This window comes from Cibotium barometz, chromosome 57 (genome assembly GCF_041138505.1).
Source record: "Cibotium barometz isolate CiBa-2024 chromosome 57, ASM4113850v1, whole genome shotgun sequence".
In the NCBI taxonomy this organism is placed as follows: Eukaryota; Viridiplantae; Streptophyta; class Polypodiopsida; order Cyatheales; family Cibotiaceae; genus Cibotium; species Cibotium barometz.
This window is the reverse complement of record NC_141102.1, coordinates 25,296,996-25,311,520: the sequence shown is the minus strand read 5'-3', so window position 1 is coordinate 25,311,520 and position 14,525 is coordinate 25,296,996. Positions and strand designations below refer to the sequence as shown.

At 41.4% G+C, this 14,525-nt stretch overlaps 1 protein-coding gene across 1 annotated transcript; it reads left to right on the top strand.

The window, feature by feature from the left end:
* Window positions 1-3,876: 3,876 nt before the first annotated feature.
* LOC147606592 (uncharacterized) lies at window positions 3,877-5,250 on the top strand. Its single transcript, XM_086791819.1, has 3 exons — window positions 3,877-4,112; window positions 4,220-4,522; window positions 5,125-5,250. Exons 1-3 carry the CDS (start codon window positions 3,897-3,899, stop codon window positions 5,248-5,250), a joined length of 645 nt encoding a protein of 214 aa, XP_086647945.1. The 5' UTR covers window positions 3,877-3,896.
* The last annotated feature ends 9,275 nt before the right edge of the window (window positions 5,251-14,525 follow it).

Genomic DNA, 14,525 nt, shown 5'->3' with positions numbered 1-14,525 from the left:
CCAAAGAGCAAAGAGCAAAGTAAACAAATCTGACAAAAGAGACAAGGCACAGGACAAAGTGACTCACCTCTGAAAAAGTGAGTCCTCTCTGCTCCTTCTCTGCTCCCTCCTTCTCCCGTGTGTGTGCTCCTTTCTCTGCTCCCTCCTTGCTGTTGGAAGAGGCGAAAACAGGCAAAAACGCATGCACTGTTGATTTCTAAGTTCAAAATCTATATTTGGGGAAGGCGGGCTATTTTTAGTTTAAATACGCCGCCGCGTTTATGTTCGCGTTTATGAACGCAGGTATATTCGCGTGTAAATGATTTTAGCTGCGTTTATACACGTGTTTTGCAGAAATTAGCCGCGTGAATACACGCGTTTTTTAGGAAGTACCCGCGTTTATACACGCAAGTTTTAGGAGATAGCCGCGTGAATACACGCGATTTTGTGCTTTCATCAAAAATATATAATGAGTTTGTGTTTTCTGGTTTGTACACAGGATGTCATCAACCTCTTCAAGCAGTTCTGGGGAAGATGAGACCATGCGTCATCGTAATCGCGATGTGTGGTTGGGACAACGGATCAAATGTATGTGTAATCGATGTCAAGGATGCATTGTACGAGCACGTCGAATTACCTTGAATCACATCTCCATGTATGGAGAATGGAATCAAACAGGTTTAGAGGTGAGTAGATGTAAATTGATGGTATTCAAATGACTCATGGTATCCAAATTAAATTAATAGAGTTGTAACATATAATTTGATAAATTGAAGCAGGATGCAGTACCACACCCTAACATGGTACCCTACGCGCGACGAGAGCACGTAAAGCGTCGACGAGATGATGCTGGAGCTTCGGGATCTATTGTCAGAGATGAGTGGGAAAGGGACGACAATAGCCCTGCACCCCACGAAGTTGTGGAAGAGGAGGTGCTTGATGATATGGTGCGGAATCTTTTTAAGGATGATCCCAAAGGTATGGACGACGATGATATGGAACAAGAGCATCTTTATAAAGCTTCATCGACACCGGTGTTTGAAGGGTGCACATTCTCAGTTTTACGTGCTTCCCTTGAACTACTTAATATACAAACAGTTTATGGATGGAGCAATGCAAGTCTTGACGCATTGTTGAAGTAAGCATTCTAACTTATAAATTTGAATTAGTGGTTTAAGGTTTAGGATTTAAGACTAATTATAATTGATGATATTGGATGCAGGCTATTGTCAAACATGCTTCCAAAGGAAAATAGACTGCCCACCTCAAGAGACATAGCGAGGCGCTATGTGACATCTCTTGGAGGACTGGATTATGATAAAATACATGCATGCGTCAATGATTGCATTCTCTTTCGTGGGACGCATAAGGAGGCTCTGACATGTCCCACTTGTGGTGAAGCAAGGTACAGAACAGATATGAAGAGTTTTGATGTACCTCGTAAAGTCTTGCGACACTTTCCTATAATTCCTCGCATCAAACACATGTTCAAGTGCAAATCCATAGCAGAGCTCATGTCATGGCATTCCTCACATCGATCGGATGATGGCATGTGGAGAATTCCCGCAGACACTCCTGCTTGGAAGCATATTGAAGATGAGTGGCCCAGCTTTAAAACAGAGCCCAGAAACTTGAGACTTGGCCTGGGTATGGATGGAGTGAATCCATTTGGTTTCAAAAGCACCGCGTACAGCGTGTGGCCAGTTGTGCTGGTGAATTATAACCTTCCACCATCAATGGCGATCAAGAAGGGACATCTTATGTTATCCCTTCTAATTCCAGGGAAACATAAAGTCAAGCATATGGATGTTTATCTTGAACCACTGATTGATGAGTTGGAGGAACTATGGAGAGGTGTTGCGGTGGTGGACATTAGTAGGCCTCCCTCCTCTCGACACTTCGACTTAAAAGCAGTGTTGATGTGGACAATGCATGACTTTCCAGGATACAGCGATTGTTCTGGTAAGAATTCTAATTACCTCCCTACTCTATTACTATTGGCTATATATATTAATTAGACGGTTTGACTTTATTATTCTAACTTTTATTTATATTTTAACAGGTTTGAAAACATCGGGTAAACATGCATGTCCTGTTTGTGGCCCTTCGTTAGTACATGAGTATGCTGATGGTTTGTGTAAGACTATATTCGATAATCATCATCGATTTCTCCCCTCAGATCATCCTAAATATGTTGCTAGTAAGAGTAACATTCCTCCACAAACACTTCGTGCAAAAGATTGGAAGCGTATTTGGGAGTCTACAACTATTCTTCCTCCAGATGGCATGAACAGGTATAGTGATGTTTTTTCAATCTTGTTTTGTGTAGTCTCTAATTGGATTAAAGGTCACATAGAGCAATCCCTTGTGCAGGTACTCCATTTTTTTCCGGCTGCCATATTGGACCCATCTTAAGATCAACCATCTTCTTGATCCCATGCACATCTTCAAGAATGTGGGATCTGGTATTTGGGAACATATTACTGGTAAACGAGACAATGTTAGCGTACGTGAGGACTTGCGGGTCGCAGGACGTATGCGTCAAGCTTGGCCACGAGAGGTGGGTGGGCACGTTCGTCTTCCGCCTGCACCATGGATTATATCAAAGAAAGAGGAGAAGTAGGTAAAGCAGGCCATCACCACTTTGCGTACTCCCACTGGATGCATGAGATCATTGAAGGGAGCCTTTACAACCACTAAGAAAAGAGGCGTTGAGCAACTATATGGGTTGAAGTCCCACGATTGGCACAAGATGCTTCAAGTAAGTGTTTTCCAAGTCTTGTACGTACGTTGAAATTAAATTTTGTAATGCCATAAACCATAAATGTGCTCTTATGTGCGCAGTTCATACTACCTACTAGCATCGACCATTGTGCGAATAAGAGTTTGAAAAAATGTATTTATAAGATGGGCGAGCTTGTGAGGTATGTAAAACCCATGCTCAGATCACCCTTCATTATACCTTGCAAAATGAACGTGCATGAGGTATAACGTACTATTTATTTATTTTTCAGATATGTTAGTTCCAAAGCAATTGATCCAGCCACGTTGGATGATGCGCGTGTTATGGCAGTGGAGGTGGTTTGTTTGGTAGAGGAGACTTTTCCGCGAACCATTCTCACAAGTCAACTACATCTCATTGTGCATTTAGTGGACGAAATTGCTTTATGTGGTACTGTGCATGCACGTTGGATGTTCTTCCTAGAGTGCTTCATGAAGACCTTAAAAGACTTTGTGAGGCAAAGTGCAAGGCCTGAAGGAAGCATGGCCGAGGGTTGGTTGATACAAGAGTCTCTTGTATATATTTCAGAATTTCTTGGTCAGGTGGACAGCTCTTTGCCACGACTATGGAGCAATGAAGAGGACTTGAGGATGACCTCTATTGTGCCTCAAGGAAAAGGACAGAGTAAAGTAATTGACAGAACATTGATTGATGATCTCAATTTCACTTGTATCCTTAATAGTGATGTGATGAGCAGATGGGTTACAAGATATGAGGATGCAAAGACAAAAAGGCAAGCAAAAAGAGCTCTCTTTCGGAGGCAACATGGCTCTCGGAAGGCGTACCCTAAGCATCTAGCAACACTTCCGAATGATATCCATGTTGATTGGTTGCATGAGGAAATGGAGAGAGCAGAGAGCGACGAGGGGCTGCATATCACGGCGGAAGAATGGGAGTATGCACGAGGATGCATGTCAAAGGTACATAGAACTAATGTTTTGCATTAGTTGTAAGTGATTTGCTTTTAATATTTATTCACATTGCTTACACAAATATTGCTTCTATTTTGGTCCAGTGCACTATGTTCAATGCTATATGGTGTGAAGGCAAGCATTTTCGAACACAAAGAATTGATGAAAAGAGAAATACACAAGATTGCGGTGTCATTAGTAGCTTTGAGGGAGCTAATGGAAAAATGGATGATTATTGTGGCATAATCCAAGACATATTTAGGCTTGACTTTCGTCGCTTCTTTGTGTATGTTTTGGATGTCAAATGGCAAATGAACGTGGTGGAAAAAGGGCCTGATGCAACGATAAAACGCCATGCAAGTGGATATGTAACTATTGACTCTACAAAGTTCTGGCAAACAAAGAAAGATAGGCTCGTATTGCCACAACAATGTGAGCAGGTATGCATTTTTTTACTAATGTGTTTCATGTACATATATATCTAAGCTCGCGTACCCCTTGACTTTTGATATGCTAATTAATTACTGTACTGTGTGTATTTGAGTAGGTTATCTATCTACCAATGGTGCATGACATCAAATGGTGGTACGTCATCCCTATTGCACCACGTTCCAAAGTGATGTATAATACATTCACTGATATGGAGCATATGGAGGATGTAACAAGCCGCAATGAAGATGACGTCGAACATGCCATTGAAGATGTTGTGATCGATGATCAAGAAATAAGAGATGATCGTGATAATGAGGATGAGCATGCCATTTCTCATGATCATGAGAATGACCCTACCATTGAGGATGATGGTGATGGTGATGAGGATGATCAGGACATCGATACCATTATCAATGGAGTACAGAATATCGATAGTGGAATAAATTTAATCGTAGCCTTACCAATTGATCAAATGGATATTGATGTTGATCGTTTGACAAGGATGGATCTTATTGAAGATGAGATCGAACCCTAACCAATCCGTCACTGTATGTTCTAAATTGATGACATTTCTATCATCTCATATGCATGATTTATTTTTGAATATATTTCATTGTTGTGAATGCATGTAGTGGGATTGTGTAATGATGTATACTGTAATGTACTATGAGATGGTTTAAGGAAAATAGTTTTTAATTTTGTTAAGGAATTCAGTTTTTTTTCAGTTTTTCTCTGCCATGCGTGTATTAATCCGTGTACAGTAGCGTGTATTTTTCCGTGTATAATAGCGAGTATTACCCCGTGAATATTATCGTGTATTTATGCGTGTATTACTGCGTGTATATAAACGCGTTTATACACGCGTTGATAAATGCAAATATACACGCGAACTTAAATGCTAAAATACACGCGCCCGATTCTATTCAAATACAAGTGCGACCATACACGCGTTCGTAATTTATCGCGTGTATGAAACGCGTGTATGGCAGCATTGTCTTGTAGTGATTTTGACAATTTCAGATCTGTTTTGGGCGTCGCGATTTGCTGTATTTTTTGTGGAGGTGTTCCCAAGGTGTTGTAGGCCAGCAGCAAGAGGAAAAGAGGTGTTTTCTGAATTTCAAGTTAGCTGCAGTGAAACAACAGTAGAAGGGGTGAAATAGGAGGAGTTTTGTGGAGTCTGGAGTCAGTTATATACAAGTTTTGTGGATTGTTTTGGAGCTGAATTGTATTCTGAATATAATCCCATGTGTGAGAGCATACTGGACGGGTTTTCTGTGAAGTTTTGTGTAAAGAGTCAAAGCTAGAACTGAGCTCTTGTATACATGCTTGTAATAGTTTGCTATCCTGAAAATACAGTTTTGTAAATTTGAAGAAAAGCTTTGAGGATAGCCCACCTCAGATATGTATCTTGTCCTAACACCATATTGGGGAATATGGGAATTTCCCACAAGTTTGGGACACGTGGTCAAAAGTTTGGATTAACCATAACTTAAACACCACTAATCCAAAATGAGCGCTTTATAGCTCTTTAGATTCCATTTTTCAAGCGCTTTCCAACGATAGGTCATATGATAGGGTTTTAAGAAACTTACAAACATGTTATCCATGTCCCCTTTTTTAAGTATTCAAAAATGGGAACTGGAAAATTCCCATATTCACTAATATGGTGTTTCCTGGAGTTTGGTTCGGATATCGAAGAACTATACTTTGAAGATGGTTCTATGTTTGAGGTCATTTATTCTGAGAGTGATGCAGGGTACTGGTCAGTCATAGTTCATATCGCTGAGGGGGAGTGGGCTGAGGATGAAGATGGTTATGAGGATGTAATGGATGTTCAACTCTGTAAAGACGAAGACTTGTATTAAAATAAAGTTTTGTACATACTCTTGGGTCTGGTGTTCTGGGTGTGTTTGTATCAGTGTGTGGAAGACTTGTATTAAAATAAAGTTTTGTACATACTCTTGGGTCTGGTGTTCTGGGTGTGTTTTTATCAGTGTGTGGAAGTGTGACACTCTATAAAGGCATATATAGTTATACCGCTTTTGTGTCATCACCGTATGTGAGTGCTGTTGTTGGGAGAGACTCACTGAGTCCTTGGGCTACGCCCCTTCCCAGACTAGTCAGTATGTTCAAGGTGTGGGCATCCAGGAAAGGGTTGCTACTTATAGGATTTGCGGGAATCTAAGATAAGGGACCAAACTGGAGGGGATCAAAGTGATAGGGGGTGTAAAAAACTGATGACATTGCGGAGATCCCAGAGAGTCAGATATCCAGTGGAAAGATTGACATATAGAGATTTTGCTATGCACTATGCATACATGACATCTATGGTGAAGCATGTGGAACCTACATGCTATACAGAGGCTATTGGAGAGCATGTATGGGAGAAAGCCATGGATGAAGAGATGGATGCTTTGGACAAAAATGATACATGGGAATTGGCTGAGTTACCTCAAGGAAAGAATGCAATTGGTTGCAAATGGGTGTATAAGGTAAAGTGCAAGTCAGATGGCAGCCTAGAGAGACATAAGGCAAGGCTGGTCGCTAAAGGATATGCACAAACTTATGGTCTTGATTATGATGAAACTTTCAGCCCAGTGGCTAAGATGGCTACAGTGAGGTCTATTATTGCACTAGCAGCACAAAAAGGTTGGGCTTTACATCAAATGGATGTCAAAAATGCTTTCTTGAATGGTGAACTACAAGAAGAGGTGTACATGGAACAGCCAGAAGGATATGTACATCCAAAATATCCGACTTTTGTTTGCAGGTTAAAGAAAGCAATCTATGGTTTGAAGCAAGCACCTCGTGCTTGGAGTGACAAGATCAGCAGATATCTTGTCAGTATTGGATTTGTGGTTGGAAATGCAGACTCTTCACTTTATGTGAAGAAGACACATGATGGTATCGTGATGAGTCATTTATGTTGATGATTTGATTATCACAGGTGATTGTGGGAAAGGCATTGATGAGGTTAAGGCCTCTTTATGCAAAGAGTTTGATATGAAAGACCTTGGTGGTTTAAGGTTCTTTCTTGGCATTGAGGTGATTAGAACAAGCAAGGGTATATGGTTGGTGCAAAGGCAATATGCACTTGACATGCTGGCAAAGTATGGTATCACAGCATGCAAACCAATGTTGACACCATTAGAGCAAAACATGAAGCTTAGGGCTGATTTGGGTGATGAGCTTGATGATATCACCATGTACAGGAAAATGGGTTGGTAGTCTTATCTACATGACCATTACGAGGCCAGATCTCAATTATGCAGTTGGTTTGGTGAGTCAGTTTATGCAGAGTCCTCGTAAACATCACTTGGATGCTGTGAGACGGATTCTGAGATATGTCAAAACTACCGTGCATTATGGTCTTTTCTATGAGGCAGGAAAAGACATGCATGTCTATGGATATACAGATGCAGATTGGGCCGGTAGTGCATATGACAGGCGGTCTACCAGTGGCTATGTTTTCAGCCTTGGTAGTGGAGCTGTGAGTTGGAGCAGTAAAAAGCAACCTACAGTTGCTTTATCTACCACAGAGGCAGAGTATCGTGGAGTAGCCATAGCTGCATGTGAGACTATGTGGTTGAAGAAGTTGCTAGATGATGTCAGGCTACAGAGTGATATGAGAGTTGTCATTCATTGTGACAACATGAGTAGTATTCAGCTTGCTAGCAACCCAGTTTATCATGCCAGGACCAAACATATTGAGGTCCACTATCATTTCATCAGAGAGAAGGTGCTAGATGGGCATGTTGATTTGACATATGTGCAGACAGATGAGCAGGTTGCAGATATCTTTACCAAAGCACTTGGTAAGGATAAGTTCGAGTATTTCCGTACTAGATTGGGAGTCCTAGAGATGGACATGTCGAGCTTGAGGGGGAGTGTTGAAATGTCAAGCTCGTATACAGCTGGAGGATAGCACATGGGTGCTGACAGAGTGACAGTATGGTAGATAGATATCGTGTGGTGTGTTTATGACCGCCTCCAGCTGGTCATGTGTGGTGTGGACATTACATTAGGTTTACTTTGTAGTGTGGATATAACACTATGTTGTGTTCTCCTTTGTGTGTGTGAGAGAGATGATGACTATGGCTTCTCTCCTTCTTTATGATTGATGGATATGGATTAGGGTTTGCTTCTCTTGTGTGTGCTGTCTCCTGCTTCTGTTTTTTATCATGTTCTCTATTAGGGTTCACACTATAGAGAACCCTAGTATGTATTTGGTTGAGTACCTTTTCATATGTGAGTACTCTTATCTTTGTATATGGTGTGTTGAGTGTTGAGTGAAGGAGAATAAGATTTTCAGCCTCTCACCTTGTGTGTTCTCTATTAGGGTTTTGTGAGTGTGTGTGTGCTTGCAAGAGCTCAAGCTCTCTTCTCCCCTGCATCTTTTTATGGTATCAGATCCTGGTTCATGCTAAGGATTGATCTGCAAGCAAGAGAAGCACAGGAAGCGGTACGAGGGGGTAAGAGCTTCAACTACTCTTCCCTATTTGCATTGGTGACTACACCCTTGTCGGGAGCTCTACGGGAGGCACCGGCAAACGATCTCTGATTGAGGAGCTTTCTTCGCGGGAGTAAAGCTATAGGGCAACTATAAAGTTCTATAGGACAACATTTTTTGGGTCGAAAACGCGTTTTGGGCACGTCAAGACCTCCGTTTTTCAAAAAAAAGCAGGCGATTTCGAGCACTGCGGCGACGAGTAAGTCATCGATTCTCTACAGAGCTCTTTTTTTAGAACTGCAGCCAGGCAGGAAGACAGATTAGCTATGCAGACACTGTGTGTACTGCAAGGAGGTCAATAGTTGCCATTGGGTGTATGTATGCACATTGAGGTCACTGGTGGTTGTGACATTTGAGTGTACTACGGTACCGTGCAGGACAAACCAGAGTGCTGTTTCTAGTAAATTTGTGTATCTGGCAAGATGTCAAATGATGGCATAAACCAGATTGTTGCTGAGAAGCTTGATAAGAACAACTTCTATGCTTGGAGATTCAGGTTGATGAATTTCCTGATGGGAAAGGGTTACTGGGACTATATAGAAGGTGAGCACGAAGAGGCACCGGAGATACCGAAGATTAATCCGATTGCTACAGATGTGAAAGAGTTCAAGGATTGGAACCAAGGAGCCAGAAAAGTTATGTATTGGCTCTCTATCAGTATACAGTACACCATGATTGGGCACATACAGGATGCCAAGTCCCCCAAGGAGGCATGGGACACTTTGGTAAAACTCTATGAAACATATACCAAGGCTGCAAAGATACAGTTGAAGAATGAACTTCATACTGTGGAGAAAAAGAGTATGTATGTGAATGACTACGCATTAAAAATAAAGGGTATTGTGGAATCCCTTGCATCTATTGGTGTTTTAGTAGATGATGATGATAAGGTGGAAGTCTATCTACGTGGTCTCGGGCCACAATACAAGGCATTCAAGACGTCTATTCAGACTCGAAAAAACATTCCCAATTTTACAGATTTGGTGTCTATGTTGATTATAAAAAAGAGAAGAGCTTGGGTGAAGACCAACAGTCTTCACAAAACAAAAACAGTTCAGAGCAAAAGGCTTTCTACACAAGTTCAGGAAGAGGACGAGGTAGAGGAGGCCATGGACGCGGTAAAGGAGGTGGCCGAACAGGTAATCAGAATTATGTCTAGCAGCAGCAACAACAACAATCCCAGAATTCACAACAACAACAACAACACGCAGGTGGAAGAGGCCAATTCAGAGGCAGGGGGAGTCAAAGAGGTCGTGGAAATTGGCAAAGGCAGTATAATGACACACGTGGATACTTTTATTGTGGTAATCCCCTGGACATGTGCGGACAGATTGTTATAAGAAGCAGGCTGACGTGCAAAATGGGAAATTGCAGAGCAAAACAACTATGTATCCTTGAGCAAAAACAATGAGGATAATGAAAGGTTGTTTGTTATGTAGCATGTCGTTAATGCCATGTCTGAAAATGTTGAAGCAGCACATAAAGATGATGTATGGTACGTTGATTCAGGTGCTTCGAACCACATGACAAGTCATGGGGAGTGGTTCAAGGAGATGAAAAACCTTGAAAGACTAGGTTTTGTGGAAACAGGGGATGACACTGCTCATCCAATTGCCCATGTTGGAGATGTGCCATTGTCTATGCAGGATGGCAAAGTGAAGTACCTTGCAGACGTATTTCATGTTCCGAACATAACAAAGAATCTAGTTCCAGTTGGCCAGATGATTGAGCAGGGTTTGCAGGTTCGGCTTAACCCTGATGGTTGTTATGTTGAAGACTTTAAAGACAAGTGCAGGATGGTTGCAAAAGGCAACAAAGTGGGCAGAATGTTTACGTTGAATGTAAACATGCCTTAAGTGAGTGGTGCGATGTTTAAAAATGGTTCAGGAATTGTTGGAGACACAGACATTTAGCATAAAAGAATTGGACATGTGAATGTGCAGAGAATGAAGTCTATGCAGACTAAGGAATCGTGACAGGGCTGCCAAAGTTTAAAGTTGAAGGTATGCAGAGAATATGTGAAGCATGCCAATTTGGAAAGCAAACAAAGCATGTATTTCCACGTAATAGATATGTGAGCAGAAATGCACTAGATGTTGTGCATTCAGATGTATGGGGTTCTACAAAGACCATGTCCATGGGAGGCTGCAGGTATTATGTGACATTTATTGATGACCATACAAGGAAAGTGTGGGTATACTTCATGAAGGAGAAGGGTGAGTTGTTCACTCACTTTCAGAATTTCAGAGTTATGGTTGAAAAGCAAACAGGGAAATATGTAAAGTGCCTAAGGAGGTCAGATGGAGGGGGAGAGTACTTCTCCAATGAGTTCTCTAAATTTTTGAAGAAGAATGGTATTCGGAGACAATTTACATCATGCAGATACACTCCGCAGCAAAATGGAGTTGCTGAGCAAAAAAACAGGCACATTGCTGAGATTGCGCGAGCATTGATGGAAGAGAAGAATATGCCGTATAGCTATTGGGCTGAGGCTATTTCTACACCAATTTACATCATGAATAGGACTCCAACTGCAGACCATATATGATATAACTCTAGAGGAGAGGTTTACTGGCAGAAAACTTGATTTGTCTCATCTAAAAGTTTTTGGATGCATTGCATATGTGCATGTGCCAGATGAGCTGAGAACTAAGCTGGATCCAAAAGTTGAAAAATGTGTGTTTATTGGATATTCCCTTGAGCAAAAGGGATAGAGGTGTTATAACCCTGCTACACGTGAGTTGAGGGTGAGCAGGGATGTTGTTTTTTATGAGATGATCAGCTAGTATACTACTGAAGAAGAAGCTATTGGGGCTGATGTGAGTGAAAATGTGGTTGCACACAGAATGCAAGTCAGCAATCACAGTCTTGGAGTGGACCAGGAGAGTCCTCATCTAGTGGTTCAATTGATAGACCATGGAGTGGCAGGCTGCGTCATAATACCAGTCTTGCAAATGTGATTAGTACATCACATAAAGGCAAAGAGAAAGTGGCTCAGCCCCTTAGTATGCCTGACATTTCTGCAGGGCATTCAATTGATGTTGATGGAGAGTCTAGTGGCTCAGAGATGAGCCTTGATGAGGAGATTGGGATCCCAGCTACTATGAGAACACTTGGTGTAAAGAAGGCTATGGAAGCCATGAATGCAAAGCTGCGAAGATCTAGGAGAGTGAAGAATCCTATGCGCAGAGGTTTACCTATGATGGTTATGTGGCACATCACTATACATACATGGCAAAGGTTGTGCAGGTTGTAGAGCCCACATGCATTGATGAGGCTATTGGAAATGTGTGTTGCGAGAAAGCTATGGATGAGGAGATGGATGCACTATATGGAAATGAGACTTGGGATTTAGTGCAATTGCTTGAAGGCAAGAAAGCCATTGGATGCAAGTGGGTGTACAAAGTAAAACATAACAGTGATGGAAGCATAAGCAGGTACAAGGCTAGATTGGTAGCCAAAGGATATGCACAGACATATGGCATTGATTATGAGGAAACTTTCAGCCCAGTTTCCAAGATGACAACAGTGAGAGTTGTGATAGCAGTGGCTACGTCAAAGCAATGGTCTTTACATCAAATGGATGTAAAGAATGCATTCTTGCATGGGGATTTGCAGGAAGAGGTGTATATGTTGCAGCCACCTGGTTATGAGGATGTGAGTCACCCCGAGCATGTTTGCAGGTTGAAGAAAGCTTGTATGGCTTAAAACAAGCACCAAGAGCATGGTCTGACAAGATTTCTGAATATCTTGTCACTATTGGCTTTCATGTAGCCAAGGCAGATTTCTTGGTGTATGTGAGACACAGTGATAGAGGAGTTGTGATTGTTGTCATCTATGTAGAGACTTGATCATTACGAGGGACCATGATGCAAAGATCTTTGATGTAAAGATCTTCCTTAGACAGAAGTTTGAGATGAAGGATCTGGGGGAGCTCAGATATTTCTTGGGCATTGAGGTGATTCGGTCACCACATGGTATTGGATTACTGCAGAGACAGTATGGCTTGGACATGTTGTCCAAGTATGGTATGAAAGGCTGTAAGCCTATCTCAGTGCCATTGGATTAGAATGGCAAGTTGAGTGCAGATTCAGGAGAGATTTTGGAGAATCCTACTATGTATAGATGCATAGTAGGAAGCTTGATCTACATGACGATCACCAGACCAGATTTGACCTATGCTGTTGGGTTGGTGAGTCAGTTTATGCAGGTTCCTCGGAAGCCGCCTTTGGATGCATTGAGATGCATACTGAGGTATGTGAGGTCTACTTTGCATTGTGGACTATTTTATGAAACTGGGACAAAGATATGTGTACATGGGTACACAGATGCTGATTGGACTGGTAGTATCTCAGATAGAAGATCTACTAGTGGCTTCATGTTTTCTTTGGGGAGTGCTGCTGTGACTTGGAGCAGCAAGAAGCATCCTACGGTTGCTCTATCCAGTACAGAGTCCGAGTATAGAGGTGCCGTTGTGGCAGCATGTGAGGTAGGTTGGTTGAGAAAGCTACTTTGCAGATTTGGGTCTATGAGTGGATAGACAAGTTGTCATTTTTTGTGATAACATTAGCAGTATACAGTCCAAGAACGCAGTTTTTCATGCTCGCACGAAGCATATAGAGATCCACTACCATTTTGTCAGAGAGAAGGTCTTGGCAGGAGACATTGACCTTGTTTATGTCAGCACACAGGATCAGGTATCTAACATCTTCACCAAAGCATTGGGTACAGAGAAGCCTCGCAAATTCAGGGCTTCGCTTGGTGTACATGAGATGGAGTTGAGCTCGAGGGGGGGGGTGTTGAGATATCAAGATCGTCTAGTGAGGTGGTGGACACTGATAGGCCCCACACTTACACCACTGGCATGGTTGGTGAGATCATGGGTGATATGCGGCCAGTGGGATGACAGGCTGTGTGACAGCCATTCTAGAGACTAGCATAGTTATAGCGCCAGCTCATTTAGTTGGGTTCATACTATAGAGAACCCTAGTATGTATTTGGTTGAGTACCTTTTCATATGTGAGTACTCTTATCTTTGTATATGGTGTGTTGAGTGTTGAGAAGAAAATTTTCAGCCTCTCACCTTGTGTGTTCTCTATTAGGGTTTTGTGAGTGTGTGTGTGCTTGCAAGAGCTCAAGCTCTCTTCTCCCCTGCATCTTTTCATTACACATATATATACATGTGAGGGTTTTTTTAAAATAAAAAATGGTTTTATAAATACCCCTCAAACTCATGTGCTGATTAATGGGAGTTTGACATAGTGAACTCCTTAGGTTTATTAAGTCAACGATATATAGTGTGTTGTCATACCATCATCACATTGTTTCGAGCTTCATTATTCATGCATATAAGTTCATATCTCATTATGATTAAGCACATATTATGATACATGCATATTCTTGTGTGTCAAACTCCACATAACTTTCATACATTTGTATAAAAGTTGGTTCTCTATGTAATAAAAAACTTCACGATGATGATGACATATTTTGACCATCTAACGTATAAACTATTTTAATGATGATAAGTTGTATTTTGACCATCTACTAACATATGAATGAAACCTATTATATAACGTGTTTTTTTACACAGAGTTTGCAAACATATTAAATAGTGTTTTATCTAACATATGAATGAACCTATTATATATAACTATGCTTAAAAAAAATGATGTATACAAATATCTCACACATCAGAAGGAAGGGAAGGGGAGAGGCGGGCAGGGGAGTTTCTTTCAGAAATATGTAAGATATAAGCACATATATTCATCATGGGTTTTATTTTGTAACCCTTAACCACAGATGCTATATGGGTGGGGTTTTCACTTAGTGACCACACTGAGAAAAAATATACTCGTGATTAATAAATCTAGTACTTAGTCAACTCTTCATCTTATGTGGGCATTTACTC